The sequence below is a fragment of the Exophiala dermatitidis genome (assembly GCF_000230625.1).
Source record: "Exophiala dermatitidis NIH/UT8656 unplaced genomic scaffold supercont1.3, whole genome shotgun sequence".
Taxonomy (NCBI): Eukaryota; Fungi; Ascomycota; class Eurotiomycetes; order Chaetothyriales; family Herpotrichiellaceae; genus Exophiala; species Exophiala dermatitidis.
Window position 1 is genome coordinate 2,317,312 of NW_008751648.1, and position 19,606 is coordinate 2,336,917.

At 52.9% G+C, this 19,606-nt stretch overlaps 7 protein-coding genes across 7 annotated transcripts; 3 read left to right on the forward strand and 4 right to left on the reverse strand.

The window, feature by feature from the left end:
* The first annotated feature begins 313 nt into the window (after positions 1-313).
* Positions 314-3,008, forward strand: HMPREF1120_03828 (uncharacterized protein). Its single transcript, XM_009157916.1, has one exon. The coding sequence runs from the start codon at positions 907-909 to the stop codon at positions 2,632-2,634; it is 1,728 nt and encodes a 575-aa protein (XP_009156164.1). The 5' UTR covers positions 314-906; the 3' UTR covers positions 2,635-3,008.
* Positions 3,009-3,170: 162 nt separating this feature from the next.
* Positions 3,171-8,357, reverse strand: HMPREF1120_03829 (ABC multidrug transporter). Its single transcript, XM_009157917.1, has 2 exons — positions 6,110-8,357; positions 3,171-6,053 (listed from the first exon to the last, which is right to left on the reverse strand). The coding sequence occupies exons 1-2, from the start codon at positions 7,871-7,873 to the stop codon at positions 3,516-3,518; spliced, it is 4,302 nt and encodes a 1,433-aa protein (XP_009156165.1). The 5' UTR covers positions 7,874-8,357; the 3' UTR covers positions 3,171-3,515.
* On the forward strand, positions 8,215-11,832 carry HMPREF1120_03830 (uncharacterized protein). The gene is made up of 5 exons (XM_009157918.1): positions 8,215-8,779; positions 8,860-8,966; positions 9,025-9,104; positions 9,164-9,822; positions 9,925-11,832. Exons 1-5 carry the CDS (start codon positions 8,678-8,680, stop codon positions 10,927-10,929), a joined length of 1,953 nt encoding a protein of 650 aa, XP_009156166.1. The 5' UTR covers positions 8,215-8,677; the 3' UTR covers positions 10,930-11,832.
* HMPREF1120_03831 (alanine-glyoxylate transaminase) lies at positions 11,185-13,977 on the reverse strand. The gene has a single exon (XM_009157919.1). It carries the CDS (start codon positions 13,643-13,645, stop codon positions 12,017-12,019), a length of 1,629 nt encoding a protein of 542 aa, XP_009156167.1. The 5' UTR covers positions 13,646-13,977; the 3' UTR covers positions 11,185-12,016.
* Positions 12,929-16,977, forward strand: HMPREF1120_03832 (uncharacterized protein). Its single transcript, XM_009157920.1, has 3 exons — positions 12,929-15,586; positions 15,636-15,989; positions 16,089-16,977. The coding sequence occupies exons 2-3, from the start codon at positions 15,855-15,857 to the stop codon at positions 16,764-16,766; spliced, it is 813 nt and encodes a 270-aa protein (XP_009156168.1). The 5' UTR covers positions 12,929-15,586; positions 15,636-15,854; the 3' UTR covers positions 16,767-16,977.
* On the reverse strand, positions 14,283-14,981 carry HMPREF1120_03833 (uncharacterized protein; the record flags this gene model as incomplete). The annotated part of the gene is made up of 1 exon (XM_009157921.1): positions 14,283-14,981. The coding sequence occupies one exon, from the start codon at positions 14,979-14,981 to the stop codon at positions 14,283-14,285; it is 699 nt and encodes a 232-aa protein (XP_009156169.1).
* A 530-nt stretch (positions 16,978-17,507) lies between the features above and the next one.
* HMPREF1120_03834 (DNA glycosylase) lies at positions 17,508-18,839 on the reverse strand (the record flags this gene model as incomplete). The annotated part of the gene is made up of 1 exon (XM_009157922.1): positions 17,508-18,839. The coding sequence occupies one exon, from the start codon at positions 18,837-18,839 to the stop codon at positions 17,508-17,510; it is 1,332 nt and encodes a 443-aa protein (XP_009156170.1).
* Between the last annotated feature and the right edge of the window lie 767 nt (positions 18,840-19,606).

The window sequence follows — 19,606 nt, forward strand, 5'->3', positions numbered from 1 at the left end:
GTTGAAGGCGACAGTGAAAGTCATTCAACGGCCAGGTGTTGCAATTCGGTAATCCTTCTCTTTTGACTAGAAGTGGCAGGCTACTAGACTTCGAATTCCAGCATGAACCACTAGCCGTTGCTGCCAGCGGCGCGGTGCTAGCGTTGGATGTGTGAGTGTATCCCGAGGTTGTAACTGGGCGCTGGAGACATAAACTCGTGCTAGTCTAATCAGGGGTCTCTAAATCATGACACGAGGCCCTACACCATGTTGGGACGTGAGTTTCACCCGCAGAGTGCCAATCACATCCATCACGCTCTACACGTGTGATTCTGTCGCGGCGGGATGTTCTTGCACCTCGACACTGGCCTCGTCCACGAGAATGTCGAGTTCAGGGTGCTCCTCCAGATCCTGCTGCTCCATCCTATCATGGACCACCCACTGCACACGAGGGCCGTTGGCTCGAATGGCGAGTGTCGTGTGCTCCTACACGTGCCCATATCCTCCCGCCTGGACGACTTGTCTGTTCGACTACAACCATGGGGGTTGTCTTTCCTGAGACCGGCCTATTTACTGCCTTGAATCTCTGCCTTTGCACTGTTTCTCTCCTTTGTTCCTGTTGTCCCTCAGAATGTGTGTTAGCAGTCACATTCCCCAGTCCGCTTCTCCTTTGGCCTGTATCTTGCTCTATTAGACCGTCTCCCAAATTATAACAGAAGAACCACCCCCCTGCTTCCTCCGCAGGACCAACTCTCGCTTGTTGCCCTACCACGAAACGGCCCCAATTGACCAAAGAAAGCTGTCCAGCGGACGGCTGCTGCCTGCGAAAAGCTGCCCGTCTGTTGTTCGCGAAGTAAAACCTGACACAGTCTGATTTCGTTGCGTTCCGTTCCTGTTCGGGCCATTTGGCGTTCTCTGTTGCCCAGGATGCCTCGACCACGTCCTCCACCAACCCCGACCAGCTCGACCGACCTGAAGGCGGTGGAAAAGACCAGCCAAAACTCGGACATGGAGGCAGTGTTTGCTCTACCTCCTCCAGCATTGCGTTCGGCGGCCGAGAGTGAATACCTGCGCCGTGACTCCAAGTCCTCAACCACGGGAGCAGCGAGTACTGGTACCGGCATCGGCGTGCCGCCCTTTCAGACCACTCCTCCCATTTCACCGCAGGAAAAGCCGCTCAGTTCGAGTCCTCGGCATAAACGAACGGCCTCTGGCGCCATCAAATCCCAATCCATCGCTGCTGCCAGTCAACAACAGCCAAAATCCAACAACACACAGACAAATGGATCGTCCTACTCGCTTCCTCCACCCCCCAGTCGCGCCCGGAAGATCATCCAGATGAAGCCCAAGTCGACAAAGACGAGCGCTGCCTCCGAGACCAGCGATTCAAGCTACCATCTTCCAGCGTCGACCACGGCTGCTACCGCTGCTGCTTCGAATCCGTCAACTGCCAAATCTTCCGGCGCTGCGGCCAACTCGAAAAAGGGCGGCAAGCAGCCTTCGGCCACCAGTGCCGCAGGGCGAAAGATTGCCCGAAAGACCGCACACAGCATCATCGAGCGACGTCGCCGGAGTAAAATGAATGAAGAGTTTGGAGTCCTCAAAGACATGATCCCGGCCTGTGAAGGCGTCGAAATGCACAAGCTGGCCATCCTCCAGGCGGGCATCGAATACGTCCGATATCTGGAAGGATGTGTGGCACAACTCAAAGCCGAGAATGAAAACAAGAGCCGGCTGGAACTGGCTCCTCCGAGGCACCAGCAGCAGCAACAAATTGACATGGCTGAGGATCAGCCCAGTGAAGATGATGACGAGGACGACGCTGGTGACGGACCCCAGTCTGTTTCTTCATTTGGGAGACGGCAGAGCAGCCGGCAGCAGAGCAGTCACTGGGCCGGTAAAGATGAATGGTCTCTCCGAGACTCGCGCAAATCATCGGCTGCGTCACGCGGCAGTACCAGCACCAGCACCAGCTCGTCGTATCCGTCGCCATATACGCAGCCACAGGGAAGTAGCAAACGCCGCATTCTCCCGGCCTCTGCCTCTGGCACAACCTCCATTGCCGCCTCGCCGCTTCAGATGCCGATGAATTCTCAGTCCGGTGCTACCAGCTCCGGAACTCCAACGCCTACGCTGTTAAGTCCAGCGTTGAACGCCATCCACTTCAGCCCTGAAGACCAACAAGGTCGTCACGGTTCTGCTCAGATGAAACCCAGTTCAGGCATCATGACCACACCAGCAGATGCTGTAGGGTCATTGCCATCGACATCCAGCTCATGGGCAACCGTCAACCATCAGTCTTTGTCTTCAGAACCAAGTCCCAATATGCAACCTCTTCCATCGCCCAAGGCAGCAGTGCATGTGCCTCTGTCTCAATCTCATTCTCATTCTGCCGCTGCTGCACGCCACTCCGTGTCCGGGACGTTACAGCTCCCTCAAACAGACGCCGCCGATGCTAGGGGTCGATCTCCCGGCGCGGTGAGCGATGTGTCGGCCACTGCCGAGGCTACCGCCAGCGCTGCATTGATGATGCTCACCAATGAGTGGAGGGGCGGTGGCAGAAATGCTTCTGTCAGCGTCAGCACCGTTCATCCTGGTGCTGACAGTCGAGATAGATCAAAAGGCATGAGCGTGAGGGATCTGTTGAGTTCTTGAAATAGACACAAAGTTGACATGCGGCACCTTGTATTGGACACATGTTTTGTTTGATGTTGAGATGATGAAGATCCAGAAAACAGACTGCCTATGGATTTTGTAGATATACTGACTGGGTTCGGGGTTGGCAACAAGGACATTCATGCAATGCATTGGGGACTTATTATACTCAGTACGATTCTAAAAGTGTATTTATTTTGATGATATAGATCTGCGACAGAGCAATCTGGGAAAGAATGTCAAGCCTCGATCCAGTCTAATCGTTTATGAGGTGACTGCCTAATTACAAGGCCGAGTGACCAAGGACATTGTCGTGTAGTTTGTGCAACTAGGTCCTGTACAAACGTTTCACGTATGTCCTTGTTCGCGTGAACAGCACCTAGGTGAAAGCTTGCTGGCTACTGGCCGAGTCAGCAAGGCTGTGTGCCGTTGAAGTCACAGTACTGTACCTCGTAGTCTTGAACTAAGGTACGGTAGATGTGAAATTGCAGACTGCAGTAGGTCAATGGCCCAACTTGGTTGCAGGGATGGCTGGAGGGATGTAATAACTAACATACTATTAGGTAGTATATTTGCATCTCGACATGTAAATCTGCCGTCACTGTCTCCCCTTCCTAGTTCGTAGAGAGCGTACCTATATGTATCATCCATCTATCTTCTACCTGATAAACCTGTCTAATGAATAGTCCTTGCAATTGCGCCAGTTTCTAGCCGCCCCCATCCAATGTATTAATTCGATCCCTCAGACCATGGCTCTGGCATACCGACACTGTAACCCTCACGCCGCTGACGTTCTAGCCAATAATGCCTGAAGAAGTAGAGAAGTTCTCTAATCAAATAGTACAAACCCATGTGCACCTTGTATTTGCTGCCCTTTCCATTCAGTCCATGGCTTTCTTGCTCTGCTTCGTCCTCAACTTCATCAACAGATAGACGAGAGCATATGAACTGAAAACAAAAATGACAACAATCGCAGCATCCCGCCATCCATCATACTTGTGTTTCAGATTCAAAGTGTACAGATAATCCGCGCCGGTCTTGAACTCGCACACGCGACATCCACCTGTGTCATCCGGATTGACCAGATTGGCGAGCAGACCCCTCGGACTGGACAGATAGTCACCCAGATACTCGCGGCAAGTCATATTGCCGGGAGTGTCGAAGCGGGCGAATTCCCTCTCTTTACATTTGACATCGGTGTCCCAGACATCGAAAACCAACAACGAGCCCATCAAGTAATTGAACGGGTTAAGCCAGTACATCCAGTACCGCCAGAAGGCCTGGATTTGTTCGTAGGGCACCAAAGTACCGCAGAAGGAAACCAAAGTGCCAATGATGAGCGGGTTGACCAGCGAGGCAAAGACGGCGTTGGGGGCATATGCGGCGATGAACTGGCCGATGCCCGTGTACAGAAACTCGTAGAAGAGCATGACGAAGAAAGTACTTCCGGCGCTCCAGCTGTTGTTGGGAAACCCCACAGTATAGTACCAGCAGACAAAGTACAAGACGGCACAGACGACCAAATAGGGCAACTCGGACACAATCAGGGCAGTGACAAATGCCTTCCAGTCGTACATTTTGGCCTTCTTCTCGCGCGTCTCGAAGATGTCGCGGCGCTCGATGAACAGTGGCTGCAACTGGTTGATGACCCCGGGTGCCACGAAGATGAATTGGAAGATGGTGAATAGCTTCAGCTGCAGCTCGCCCACGCCAGAGCCGATCATCCAGAATGAAAACCCGTTGAACAGAGCCGACGAAATGTGCAGCGCGAACTTGTTGTTGGTGTAGTCGACGTTGCGGTACAAGGCCAGGTTCAGCCGGTGCGTCACGATCTTGATCTGTGACCATAACGGCATGGCGAATTCGTACCCGTCATCCTGTGTCCCGGGAGGTTTGGCCGCCGCCTCGCGTATAATGTTGTCCAGCTCCTGCGTCACGGCCGCGTGTTCCGCTGACTCGAGCCAGACTTGAGCCCAGTCTCGCCCTTGCGATAAGTGGCCTGAGACGACGTCGATCATGTGTTCGGCGGGATTCGCGTGTGGCGGGCACGGAGCGCCGTATCGTCCGAAATAGTCCTTGACCGTGGCTGCGTTGTCGCCAATGTCGCCGAAATAGACGGTTTTGCCGCCCTTGGCTAGGAGAAGTAGTGTGTCGAACTGTGCGAAGAGCTGCGCCGATGGTTGATGGATCGTCACCAATACGGCTTGTCCCACGTCGGCTAGCTTGCGGAGGAATCTGACCGTGTTGTATGCAGACTGGCCGTCTAGACCGGAAGTCGGCTCGTCCAGGAAAATCAGAATGCTGGGTTTGGCCACGAGCTCCACGCCAATGGTGACTCGCTTTCTTTGCTCAATGGAAAGTCCTGCGCCGGGAAACCCAATCATGGTGTTTTCAATGTCCTGTAGCTCCAGCAGGTCGATGATGGTGTCGACGTATTTGAGCTTATCCTCCCGTGGCGTTAGTCTCGATTGACGGAGTAGCGCTGAGAATTCCAATGCTTCCCGCACCGTGGCGTAGGGTTCGTGTACGTCCAGTTGTTCACAGTACCCTGCGGAGCGTTGGAATGAGACTGGTAGAGGTCTCCCATCGACCAAGATCGAACCGTGTATGGTGCCCTCCGTCTTGCGTTGAGCCAGGACGTCCAATAGTGTTGTCTTGCCAGCCCCTGAAGAGCCCATCAGGGCACCCAGCATTCCTGGCTTGACCCAACCCTGGACATTGTCAAGAAGCTGTCGGTCTCCGTGAGGCGTTTTGACTGTGTATGACAGGTTCTTCCACGTAAAAACGGAACTGTTTTGTATCAGATTATCTCCACCAGTCTGGGCCGTGGGCTGTTGTTCTTTGAGTGAAGAGTCGGAGCTTATGACTTGTTTCTCCTGGGCCTGAGACTCAACGTCCCCGACGAGATGACGAGTCAAATGGACATTCTCTCGTGGGATCAGTAGTTTGCTTCCCCTTTCTGAATCAGACTTCCACCTGGTTGTGAAGACAACAGTTATCGCCACGAACAGTGCCCACCAGGCCCATATGATGCCGAAGTTCCGCCAGACATGTGAATGGTGGTAGGACAGAGAAGCTAGGTAAGCATCTCCCGTGACGTATGTTTGACCAACCACGGCACCTCCGACACCAGCACAGGACTGGTATTGAGCATCGGTGTATCCGGCTCCGCTCGGTACCAAATTCGTCCCAACACATGGGATGATGGTATTGTGGAATTCGGTGCCCATGATTGCCTCAAATGCGTAGGCCAGGGGATCGATCCAATAGATCCAGACAAACCAGGGATGCATATCCGGTTTCGCAATCATGTAACCAATGTACGTGATGACGACCATGATGATGAGCCCAGAAATCTTGGACGCAGCATCGAAAGTCGTGAAGGCCGCACCAATCGCACGGAAACAGGCGGTCATACACTGAATAATAATGTTAGCGGTTGCCAGAAAGTCACGCGATATGGTGGACAACTCACCATCGTAGCAGCGAAGACCACTACCCAGAATGTGAAGAACTGGGCGGCCGTAGCACCCAAACCGACCATCCAATACAGGACCACCGAAAATGCGGAGATTTGAACGATCAATTGAGGAATATCTGCTGCAATCTGCGCAAGACAAAAAGCGGCAGGATGATAAAAGGCAAATGACTTGTGCTTGGCCAGGATAGGGCGGCCAAGGAAGGAATCCGTCACTTCGGACATGGCCAATAGAGAATTAAACAACAGACCGAAGAAGAGTGCACCACCCTTGATGAAGAGACCTGCAGAGTTGTCGGGGGCATTGTAGAATAGAGAGCCGGCAATCAGCGCTTGGGCAATGGTGGAGGCTTGTTTGATGATGAATGTGGCCTTGTCACCCCAGATGATTTGGTACTGACGGATCACACACGCCTTGATCTGAGTGAGGAATCCTGTCGTCAATGGACTGTTCTGATTGAGTTGCTTGTCCTTCTCAAAGGCCACCGCCTCCTGAAAGGCTTTGGTGTTCTCTTCAGCTTCCGGTGAACTAGGATATTCGTATTCTGCTGTCATCCTTTCGTACATGTGAGATTTCTCGTAGTAGTGGAGGAGTTCATCAGCATTCCTTGGGAATCTGTTCTCGTATCCTGGCCGAATCTGCCTCTCTGTGGGCACTGTGACACCCGTGAGAAAGTCGGCGATATTCGCCCCTTCAGCACACAAAAACCCGAGGCCTTCCATGAAGGGCCTTGCCTCCTCCAAGGGTCCATAATAGACCTGTTTCCCAGCATCCAGTACTAGAACCTTGTCAAAGAGGTTGTAGATCGCATTGCCTGCTTGGTACAGTGTAACGATGGAGGTCAAGCCGAGAACGTCTGTCATGACCCGAATGGCCTTCGTGTACTCTAGGGCAGTACTCGCATCGAGACCTCTTGTGCTGTTGTCCCAGCAGAAAACGGAGGCACGGGTGGCGAGACATTCGATGATTGATACACGCTTTCGCTCTCCTCCCGAGACACCCCGAACGTATTCATTCCCAACCTTGGTATCCCACGTGTGAGATATAGACATTGACTGAAGAAGAAACTCTTTCATTTGTTGTCGATATTCTTCTTTCGAGTTGACACCCTCCGGTAGATGGAAGGGAACCTTTAACCGTGTGGCGAAGTCGATGGTCTGGCCGACAGTCAAGGTAGGGAAGAAGAGCTCCTCTTCTGTATTCATGACGATCTGTCCCCGATACTGTTTTGCTTCCTCGTGGCTCATACTGCCGTATCGTACATCGCCTTCGACGGACAAGTATCCACCTCGTCTGTTTGCCAGCATCTTCAACAGCGTCGTACACCCAGACCCGGGGCGGCCCAGCACCAGCAGCATCTCCCCTGGTTTGACGCAGCCATGAGAGCCATGTAGGATAGTCTTCAACGGCGGTTTCTGACGCGATTCTTTGATAATCTTGGGTAGATTGAATTGCGAGAGGGTGTTTTCGTGGATGCTAGCTTCTGCGCTGATTACCTTGACGGTGAGATTGCTCCAAGTCACCCCCAACTTCCTCTCCTTTGCAAGGGTAGCAAGGTCCCGTTGATGCTGTGCTTTGACTTGTTCAGTCAATGCCCAATCTTCGCCACGGGCAGGACTCGACTTCGGTTCATGAGCCTGGGCTTGGACCGGGTCATCTTGATTGTTCCTCCCTTTCTCGTCGGTCACAAGCTCGTGCACACCAACGGGAGGCTGTGAGCTATCAGAGGAGGAATTTCCTCGTCCATCCATGACGGGCATTGCAAGGTCGAAGATCCTAGAAACTGAGACTGCCCTCTATGAGGGGTTGCGGTCTGTCCATCATATTTGTAGTATTGTTAGGCGGAGCCTGATGAGGATAACCGACCCACTAGGACTGTGTCTGAGGGCACAATGCGAAACATTGTTCTGGAGGTAAACATTTGATCGAGTCGGACCCATAAGGGGGCTTGAGGCCGACGAGGTCCATAGATCCTGAACGGTCGGCTTCCCGGACGGCTCACCGGGCGGGTCCTCACGGCCACAGACGGTTGACAAGGCTACGAACTCGGCGGTGATTTGACCCGATTCCAGCCATCACAGTCACGCAGAATGGGTTTGACCACAGTGGTTCAGCTGCCGGCGGGTCGTCCTCGTAGCAATCTGACGAACTTAGGTTGCGGGACTTATGAATGCCAGCGCAAAACGCGATAGAGTGTGGATCAGATCCCACAGAAGGAGTATATCGGGCATGGGCTGTGACAGCCTTTTCTGATTGATGCTGACAATATCATCGCAGGCAGAATCCGGAAGTGGATCTCGGCGTGTCTGCATCTTCCGCTGACTAAGCGGCCCAACTTTGTCCGAACCCCCTTTAAGTCCAGGCCACTCCCAACACTCGACAGCAATGTCCATTCGCAAGAGTTAAAAGGCGATTGACTGATGATCCCACCCTCGCTTGACCATGCCAATCGTGGACCAGGTCCGTCAAATGCATATTCGGACCTGTCCTGCCGGCGAGTGTAAGCCGAAGCCGCGCCACTGCCGTTGCCAATAGCCCCTACCACAACTGACACCTTCACAACAATGTCCGAGACGCCTGTGTCAGTGTCCTCGGATTCGCCAAGCACATCCACTCTTGTTAGCTCGAGAATATCGCGTGCTTGTGATTCTTGTCACAGGAAGAAGGTAAAGGCCCCCAGGCTCCATTCCATTCCCGTCCTACCGCACTATCCATCCGCGGACGTCTTCTTCTGACCGTGGCCTAGATCAAATGCGACGGCGTCCGGCCTCGATGCGACTATTGCCAGCACCATGGTCTCGAATGTACATTCACCAGAGCACCAAGGGGCCCGAAGAGGGCTAGTCGGTCCAGGTTAGTCATCACATGAAACTCCTTCATTGCGCGGCTTTTCTGACGCTCGCCCGCAAAGGAGATTGAAGGAGAGTGATCTCGTCCGGCGAATGGAACGTATAGAGCAGTTGATTACCGAAAACATCAAAAGACGCAATGGTTGGCTAAACCATGACTGAATTTGGACCACTGGACCTGAAAAGCTTATCCGTTTGTAGGGCAAAGCAATCCGATAGTGCGTGACCGTGATGCCAAAGCCGTCACCAACGATCCCCGGCCCCATGGTCCAGTCAGAAATGATTCTCCAAGTGTTGCGAACGTTGGACGAATCTATTGTGCCGGTTACCAACTTGGAGATATTAACCTCTTTCATGGCGTGCCATTTTTGTCGCGGGAAGGCCAGAAATGGATTGGGTTTCGCACGGAAGAGACCGACGTCAACCCTGATATGGGAGCACAAGGCCCTCTGTGGCAGAATCACGGTCCTGCATGGCCCACCATTCCTTGGCCTGGGAACATGAGTGCAACAAATGGTAAGTCTCCCCAGTTACCCCCACGCGCGGTGGCGGAAAAGTGTTTCGAGCTTTACTTGAGGTCCGAAGTATCGAGCGTCTTCCCAATTGCAGACCCTGTGCTGTTCCCACAGATTCTCGAGAAGGCATACAATGCTGGTCTTGCAAACGCTCATGAAGTTCTTCCGGCAAAGGCGTGTGTCCTATCTTTTTCGGCACTCGCAGCAACCCTTCTGGGCAATACCGCGTCAGAGCCGTTGCCGCCAATTGATGTATCAGGATATGGAAATGCAGCGGCTTTTTTATTTGCTGATGTCGTCAACGCCCGTCCCAGCACTGAAGCCGTGGGCGCCTTGATGATGCTGGTAAGTCACACCCGCCCGATTCACTTCCTGTTCACATGTGGGTCTATGCGCTCTTGTCGACTGTATGCTGGTTGCTAACATGGACTCACCCCCCGAGAAAAGGCTGTATACCAGTTCGCATGTGGACATATCCAACCATTGGACATCACCTTGTCGACAGCATCACGATTTTTGTTCATGCTGGGTGCTCACCTCTACCCTGGAGAGGATGTGGATGTCCTTCCATCCGAGCCACAGAGCATAGAGACTAGGACGATACTCCACCGGCGAGATTTGTTCTGGATGTCTTATAATCTCGACAAAGAGATCACCTTCCGCACCGGCCGGCCACCCATCTGGAATGACACATCGTGCGATCTAACATTCCCGAAATGGTATTCGAAGCAAACGGCGCCCGACTTCACGGGCAACTTTCGTCTCCCGGGAGACCTCGGACTGAGCCTGGTAAAGTCGAAAGCATACGAGAAGCTCTACTCACCACATTCACTAAAGAAATCCGATGCCGAAATCCTCAGAGACATTCGCGAGCTGGACGAACTGCTAGAGAACTGGAGACTTTCTCAACCAACCGTCTCGAGGCCCAAGTTGTCCTTCTCCCAGGAGCCCCCCGGATGGTTGTATTCCGTTGACCTCCAACACATGAGGATACATTCGTTCTTCTTAAGACTCGAGTACTACCATTGTATGACCACAATCCACCAAGCAAGCAGCCGTTGCAAGAATTGGACCCACAACCACCGAATCCAACAGGGGCTCAGCTCAAGTCTAGACCTGGCTTTGGAGTCTAGCAGGTCCTTGCTGTCATGTCTGCATGCCGGTGATTCGGTTCTACTTCTGGCCCCGAACCTTTTCTGGGTTGTGCTGTTTTATCCGTTGTCGGCCACATTGATCCTCTTCTGCAACGTTCTTCTCAACCCTGCAAGTCCAGTGGCCGCCTCTGACACTAGGCTTCTGCGCAGTTGTCTCGATTACATTAACAACAAGTTGGGCAGCATCTCTAGTCTCTCCGAGAGTCAGCTACTTCATCTTCAGAGCGTTCAGGCATTTGCCGCCGAAGTGGTGAGATCGGCCGAAAGCCTTGTCTCGCAGAATATGAAAGCAGCATGAAATTCACAGCATCGAGAAATGATCATTCGACTAGAAAGTCGGCGCACTGCGTCAATGGATCTCCATGACGAACGGATCTTGCTTCACGTCCGTGATGGAAACCCCAGGCCCAATTCCCTCTTTTGTACGGGAGTGGTTGCCGAACAGGCACGAAGATTGGACCAGCTGCCCCTTCATCCAGGCAAGACCGGCCTGAATTCGGACAGACCAACGTCATCCAACTGGCCGGCCATTCGGAAATGGAGTGTAATCTCTATCAATCCCTGTGACCGCCTCGATCGGGCAGGGCAGCCAGCCGGCAACATTTCAGAAAGTAAGAACTGCGTGGAACCGAAAGTGAACCTCCAACCAGCCCGCCCACCCGCCTACAGTACCATTTGGGGCGGAAACTCCGCGAGAGTCCGACGATGAAGAAGAAGAAAACAGACAGCCTACACGAGGCGCCGATTATGATGATGATATGTTCGCTCGTGAACAAACCATTATTATCAGGGCGGTCAGACTGAACACTGCATCGGTTTCTCGCGACCCCCTTTTCTTTTGTGGTCGCAGGAATCGTGAGGTAGTAAACTATCACAGGCTTTCATCGAAGAGGCGCGGAAGGAGTTCTGGCCGCTCTCTGCACCATTCCTCGCGGGGAGAAAAAAAGGACAAGAGAATTGGATCGGCTTGCTGTTGAGGCTGATCTCGGCCGGCCAAAAATGATACATCTCTATGTACAACCACAGCAGCAGCAGCAATCATGGACAGAAAATCTCATCTCCCATTGTTGTGACAATATAGTAGTATTGTGACTTTAAGTCGGTCCACAGTATGGGAAATCAATGGCCAACATGCTTGATCTAGCCCTGGCTATGCATTTTGATTTTATCTATCACTATCCAACCGAGGTCTTATTTTGGGTCTGTAATGTGCACTGTAGACCGTCCCCTGCGCTATCTCATTGTCTATTGGGTTATTCGAGAGACAGAAATATTGCTTCCAAGGGAGTCCAATCCAAGGCTCATTAAGGGCCTAGGTACATACCGGCGATGGAACTGGTACAGCCCAACGGCCGTCCGAGCTCATGCTTTTAGATCTGTTCGCTCTACTGCTTAGCCTTCTGAACTTCGGCCAGGCCGGATTTCAGAGCCTCAAGAGCCTTGTCAATCTCTCCTCTCGATTCGTCCATTGCGCTCACGCCCATGTGTCCGAAACGGATATACCTGGCGGCGATTTCGCGATGCAAGCCACCAGCAAAGATAACACCCTTGGCCATGAGCTTCGGCAAGATCTCTGGAGGAGTCAGGCCTTCAGGCAGATAGATGGCCGTCATGGTGTTGGCCGCATTGGCGGGATCTGTAGGAAGTTGCTTCAGGCCCATCTTGGTGAGTTCCGACTTGACATATTGGCTGATCTTGCGATGTTGGGCGAAGCGAGCCTCGATGGGTTGAGAAAGAAGCTGCTTCAGAGCGGTGTTGAGAGCGTTGACCAGTTGCGTGGGTGGGGTTGCGAAATACGAGGGTTTCTTGGCCTCATAGTTCTGCATGATTCGAAGCCAGTTCTTGAAGCTGGCATAGTAGCTGCCTGGAGGGGTCTTGCGGGATTTGTACACGTTCATTGCTTTTTCCGAGACCATCACGATAGACAAACCAGGAGGGCAGCCAATGGCCTTCTGGGATGCGGTCAGAGCAACGTCAACGGACCATTTGTCGAAGTAGAGCTCTTCTCCTCCCACCGAGCAGACACCATCCACCACCAACAGTGTATCCGGGGAAACACGACGAATGAGTTCGGACAGAGGCTGGATGTGAGACAGCACACCGGTGGAGGTATCGACATGAGTCACGGTGACAGCCTTGTATTTCTTCTCTTTCAAGGCGGCCTCGATCTCGGGCAATTGCGGTCGGTCGCCAATGGGGGCCTTGAGCTGCTTGGGCTTGGCTCCATATGTTGCAAGACAGTCGGCGAACGAGTCGGCGAAATAACCGCTGTGTAGTACCAGTACATCCTCGCCTGGCTCGATCAAGTTGGCCGACACCAAGTCCCAACCAAGAGTGCCACTGCCTGCGATAATAAAAGGTTGCGACGCTGGGTTGGTGGTTTGGAAGAGGTCGCGGAGAAGCGTCAAGGTCTCGCCGAAGGTGTTGACGAAAGGTTGTCCCACGTGAGATTGCGCATAGTGTCCCATGGACTGCGAGACCTCATCTGAGATCTCAATAGGCCCCGGGATCAACAGGGTCGGGTGAGGTGGTTGTGTCGACATTTTGGCGGAAGACGAGGTGGACAATTGACGTTTCTGCACAGGAGACGGTGGTGATCGTGGCAGCGGTGTATATGGGAGATCGTCCGACGAGGCAGGCAACGAATCTCGTTCGGCCGTGTAGGGAGTGTTAATCGGAGGGTAGGAGGACTGATGGTGTTCCTGCAGATGCCGTGAAATCAGACTCAGGCGAGTCGTGGCTGCAGAATAAGGGCGTGAGGGAGCCAGGTTGGCGACGGTGGGGGGGTATAAGCGGGTGGTGGTGGTGACACGGATGCCTGTACGGTGCCCAACGTGAACTGCGCGGTGGTGAAGTGGCCGATGCAGCAAACGTGCGGGGGAATGACCGATCGAGGAGAAAGACGAGATAACACCGCGACCGTGATTCGCAACAGAATTGAGATGCGACAAGGGCGAGAGGGAAGAAGCTGCCGAGGACATTTTATTATGGAGAGACGCTGCCCGGGACGCCATTCTGGCCAGCGAGCGAAATTTCTGATCCGGTTAGGGATCAATTCCTGTATAGTAATAGCAACTTGAACGGATCTATAATATGCCGCCACGCGTCGTTCTTTGGTCTCGCTGATGGGATTGAACATTCATATTATGCTATGAGGAGCGAGTAGTCTCGAGTATCTAGTAGGCTGCTTCCCTCCCTGGCATTCAACTCTGGGGATTCAGCCCAGAAATATCTTAGCCCAAAGATCTCCCCAACCTTCGATAGAGCAGGGTCCAGGGGTTTCAGGGCGAGAAAAGCGGATGGACAACTCGGCGGCCCGGTCAAGCCCCAAGCTCGCTCTCACAGCCGCTGCCAGTGCTCATCATCACACAAATAGACACCCGATTGGGCTTCTCCGGCAAAAAGTACAAGCGAAGAAGCCGATATCACGTGGATAGTAGAGAGCAGCTGAACATCACGTGCATCGTTGGCCTCTTCTGCCACGTGATCGGGCTGAGACCCCTTTTTCTCGTCATTATTGTTAGGCTTTGTTTGTTTGTAGCACAAGAGACAACAGTCGTTGAGTAGCAGATATGTCTCTCCAGACCTTGTCAATGACCAAGAACAAGACGCCTCCTCCTTGATTGCTTCAGAGCTCCTCACTCTCCCCGCTCAAGTGCCATTCAGGCGCTGCACCAGGTTCTTGATCTCCTCGCTCTCCTCGAGCTTCTTGGCCTTCTCGTGCTCCCCGAGCTTGATGAGTCTTTCCCTCTCCTCTAGGTATTCCCAATACTCCAGAAACTCCTTGACTTCTATCTCGGACGGGGTCGGGGATGCAGCGTCGGTCATGTCCACATCGCCATCGTGATCGGCTTCTTCCTTCTTGATCTGTTGCTTGACCTCCTCAGGTAGGTGCTTCCGAAGGTATCGATGGATCATGAGCTGCACGTTTTCTGGCAAGGAACTGGGCTTCATCTGTGCTCCCTTAGGATTGAGCGCAATTCTCGGGACCACGGAGCTGATAAGGCCTTGCAACTCAGCAGACTTGGCCTCTGTTAGCTTCACAATGTAGGTATCGTTGAAATCCATCATCTTCTGTGTCATTTGCTCCTGGGGCACATCAAGTTGGACGTCTTTGGCGGTATCATGTCTGTAGACGATTTGGCTGATAGCTCGGACGGTCTCATCTGACAAATCTTGTGGGCCGTATGGCACGTTGTCTCGGATCTTTCGCCAGATCGCAGGATCTCGGTCCTGAAGATACCTAAGGAGATCATCTTGTCGTTCCGCGTCGTTGTTCAGAAAATACTGCATGGAGTCGTACATCGCCACACGCTCACTCTCGGCCACGGGTTCTGGAAGGCCGTACATGGCGGATTGAGGCTTCAGGATCGGGGTTCTGGCAGATCGTCGATGTCCTTTTGGCTGCGAGGCTTCTTCGTTGGCTGTTTGTTTGGGTCTTTGGGCTTCCTTTGCGTTGGCTGCTTCGTTGACTCGCCGCTGGACCAAACTCGATGGATGGGATTCGGGAAAGGAGGGTTGTGTGAGGGCTTCTTGTCTTGTCAGGGTGCAAGCTGGTTTGCGCAGCCGCACTGGATAGGATTGCGGGTGAGAGAAGGAGCGCAAACCAGGACTACCGTTGTCGACACCTGATATAAACAATCCCCAGCCGCATCCTTATGGTGCGGTGCTCATTGTTCAGCCTCGTCGGCAGGACGATCCAAGCCGCACCAGCCGCACCCCAAGACAGCATCTTACCTCACGAATAAGATCCATACAGACTCGGTTCTTGCATTCACAAACCCTTTCAGCACTGGGACAATCAACAGACTATTGTGTTCCCGAAGAATCGACTCGGTTGATTAAGAGCCTCGATCTTGAAGCGTGTTCCTCCATCTCTGTTTCTAATCCCACCCTGCTTACCACACGCCGTCCGATCTGCCGCTTGCTCCTTCCTCATCCACCCGATCTGAAAGGTATATGATCTCTCAAATGGTTTAATATCAAGTCTAACACCTGGTATAGCTCGCCGGCGACCCATACCCTGCATACTACGACGCCAGCATATGCTACAGAAGTTGGATAGTTTCGCATCGTCAGGCTTGTATCTCGACTCAACTGGCCTCAATCCTCCTCAACGCACCTGTGCTCACTCTCCTCTAATCCGCTGGCCGGGTTCTCACATCCTGTACTCCAGTAAACGCCGTCTTTTCCTACCTGATACTTGACCCGATCTCAAACAACATGGACATGCACGCAGAAGACATCGAGATGGACGACTACAGCGAGCAGAACGAGGCTTTTCTACAGAGCACAGCAACCTGGACTCGTCCTGTTCGTGCATCCTCTGCCCCAGTCAATGGCCTCGCCGTCTACATGGTAAGCCGAGCCGGTGTTCTAACCCGCTCCTCTACCAACACTGCCCCCCAATTTCATTACCTAGCTATACCAAATACTAACAGATTGATCCCCTTCTAGAAGACAAAATACAACCGTCTCTGCCGTCGTCTGGCCCGCTCCTCGTTCGGCACCTCCATCTACTGGATCATAATGATCCTCGGCTTCTTGGTTTTTGCTCTCTTTGTCTCTGCCCTGGTGTTCCTCACAGTCTACATCTGGATCCACAGCATTGAATTGATTCGTGTCCACACTTCTCCAGCAATCACTTGCCCTCCTTGTCCTACTACCAGCAGAGTCTTCACGCCTTCTCTTCCATACACAGCCCCAGCATCCCACAAATCTGCGCCATTGGGCATGCTCCACCCTGCAAATCGGCCATTTCTCCCTGAAAATCCACACTACCACGACGACGGCTCGTCTGCGCCTTCTCGCCCTGTCTACAATGCGTCCGACCATGAGGGAAACCTCGCCAGATGTGCCAGCAACCTCAACCAGCGACTGTGGGGTGGTCCGAACACGTTCAAGGCCACAAAGGACATGGAATTTGTGCTTCTGCTCTGCCAATATGCCGTTTACAAGGCTTTGGAAGACCTTTTCCCGCCTCCTGCTGCTCCTGGACAGGGAAGAAAGCCCTGGAAAGTGTTCTTGGTCGCTGTTTCCGCTTTGCTTGGTGTTTGGTTGCTGTGGGAATTGGGCCGGTGTTGTTGGAGACGCAGCAGAGGATGGAGAAGAAGCAGAAACAGAAGAGGATGCTAGGAAGCATCTGCTGCTGCGAGGCTGGCCGAACAAAGGGGCAACAGGGCTGCTGCGAATAAGGGTAGAATAGTGGTTATGCAGCCAATCAGGCATAGGCACCCAAGTGTGCGTTGTTAGGTTGCGGAATGAACACGAGTTGTGCATGATATGTCCTGTCGTCCGCCTGTGTCAGGGACTGGTTTTAATGTGGCCCTCAGATGTTGCTTTGTCGCCCGCTCTGCTTCTAAGATGGTCCTAGACTGTAGTCTTGTCGCCCACTGTGCATAGTGAGCCTTTAAGCTGGTCCATAAGGTGTGGTCTTGTCGCCCGCTATGCCTAGTAAGCCTCTTAGATAGCCGCTAAGTGTAGCCTGGTCGCCTACTATGCTCATAGAACTAACTCCAAGTAAAAAGCCATTATTCCAGGTTATTTCCTATGATCTAAGAAAAGGATATAGTATATAGCTTTGTCGCCCACTACGGCCATAGAAGGAAGAAGTAGTTGTGTTAGGTGGTCACCATCACTACAATATTGTGCTAAGCGATATAGTTTTGTTACCTACTGTGCCTATAGAAAGAGAAGCCAATTGTACAAGATAGCCTCCCTGTCACCATACCATAAGGCGACAGATATGGCTTGGTCACCCACCAGATATACTGACACCTCTTCTGATAGATAGCTATATAGCCATGGTGGACGACAAGCTGGTATGTGGAACTTTTCATTTTCTGACTAAGTACCTAGGTATGCATATTGCTGCTTTCAAGAATCAACAGGTCGGCCAAAGATAGCATCGAGCAAATACTGTGCCGCAACATCACGACCCGGACTATCAAGCATTCTGTAGATACGATTTCCCGAGCGATTGCCCAACCAGTTGCCTCTGTCATGGGGCACCTCGCCATCGCTGTTTCTGCGTTTTCTGGCCCGTTTATCACCAACAGTCATGCCACGGGTCCATTGACCGACGGTTTCGACACGAATGTCCTCGGGACTGCGGGGACTGGGTTTCCAGCCTGGATGGTCGTTTGTCAAAACGTACCAGATGCACAAGGGGTCGTGAAGAGCTAAGGCGGCAGTATCGCCCTCGTGGCCGATGTGCAGACGTTCCATCTTGTCGAGCATGGGATCCATGAATGCGGAAACCCACTGGGCGAGCGGAGATCCTTTGTTCGCGAGATCCGCAGCATGGGCCTTGAAGTTACGCCGACTGAGCATGTGGTGTTCCGTGATGTCGAGAGACATGAGAGTCAACTTGAGGCGTTTGGACAAGGCAGCCGGGTAAGGAGGCATATTGCACGAGCGCTCGCCCTCGACGGGGACGGGCATGGTGGACGACGGAATGGCCGATGTGAGCGCGTACACGCGGGCCGCGGCGTACGGGTCGGCGTAGACGTTGAATTCCGCCACGGGCGTCACATTGCCGATTCCGTCGACCGTGCCGCCCATGGTGACGACTTCTTTGCAGCGCAGAAACGTTTCGGGATCCTCGGCTGCGGCCAGGGCCAGGTTGGTCAGTGGACCGATGGAAATCAAAGTGATTGTGTCGGGCTCGTTTTCTCGCAGTAAACGCAATATCTCCTTGTGCGCGGGCACGATGGATGGGATGAATGACGTTGTGGTCGTCGGTTCGTCTTCGACCTCCATTGTGCCTTGTTGCGCCTTGGCCGCTTCCGTCAGGTACGGGTCCGGAGGTGGCTGTTCAAACAGACGCTGCCAGCTCTCCTCGGGCGAAAAGTGCGGGTGCGTCGTGTGCGTCCCTGCCAGTCCGTCCACGCCGTGAAAGTAGTCGGCGCTCTCGATTCGGTCTTGAAGTGGCTCTTCGGCCCCGATCGCAATGATCGGCTTGTACTTGGTGATTCCTTCAAAGCCGACTGGCAGACCATGTTCTTTTCGCCATGCCAGTTCTTTCTCCAGAATGTGGAACACCGCCACCGCGTTGCGAAGACAGCTGCGCACATCCACGTTGCCGAATGTTAGTGATATCATGAGCACTTCGAGGTCTTCTGCTTTGGCCGAGAGCGCCAGCAAAATCGCCAATACATCGTCCACGCCGGGATCGGTGTCGATGATGATTCGATTTTTCGGTGCCATGATTAGCTGAACAGGTTGTAATTGTCCAAATCACTTGAAAATGGCTTCTTCAATCCGATTCCTCTCCAGCTGAGGTCGATTGCTGTCAATCCTCCTATCGAATGCAAGGCCAGTTCAGTGGCAAACGACAACTTGAATCCTTGCAGTAGAGAGACGGAGACAGATAAGCGACAAAAGCGGCCGGGCACGTAATTCGTTGACCCAAGATATGTGAAGCCTGAAGACACTGGCGGAGATCGAAGCGAGAAGTACCCTTGTCGAGAATAACAAAATTGTAGTCGTCCCAGGGATGTCACAATCGACACTACTGTTGACGATTGCTAGCAGTATGTGACCACGGGGAATTGTTGTTACGAAATACGTGTCTCGCGTGTAGCGCTGACCCGTCGATGATCGATGGGCAACTCAAATTCCATCGGCCGCATCCGATCCGCCTCCAAATCATAAATTCCACTGACTTCGTGCCTTATTACTTGAAAGCGGCCCGCATATGACCTCAGTTGTCGGCCGGTGTAGGCTTGAACTTGAAGCTCTCAATGCTTCTCAATTACACTGTGACGTGCACGGGAAATGGTTGCATCTTCAAGCACTACTTTGTTGTACACAGCGCTGCTGACACCCGTGGACCGCATGGTCCTGGTAACCCACTAACCGAGACTCTTGTATTTTTTGCTCATCATACTTCGTGGTACTTTTTTCCTTCTATATCTGGGCCTCCTCCTACACAAAAAGAGTCCTATTCGAGAGTAGCGCACAATCTGCTCGCT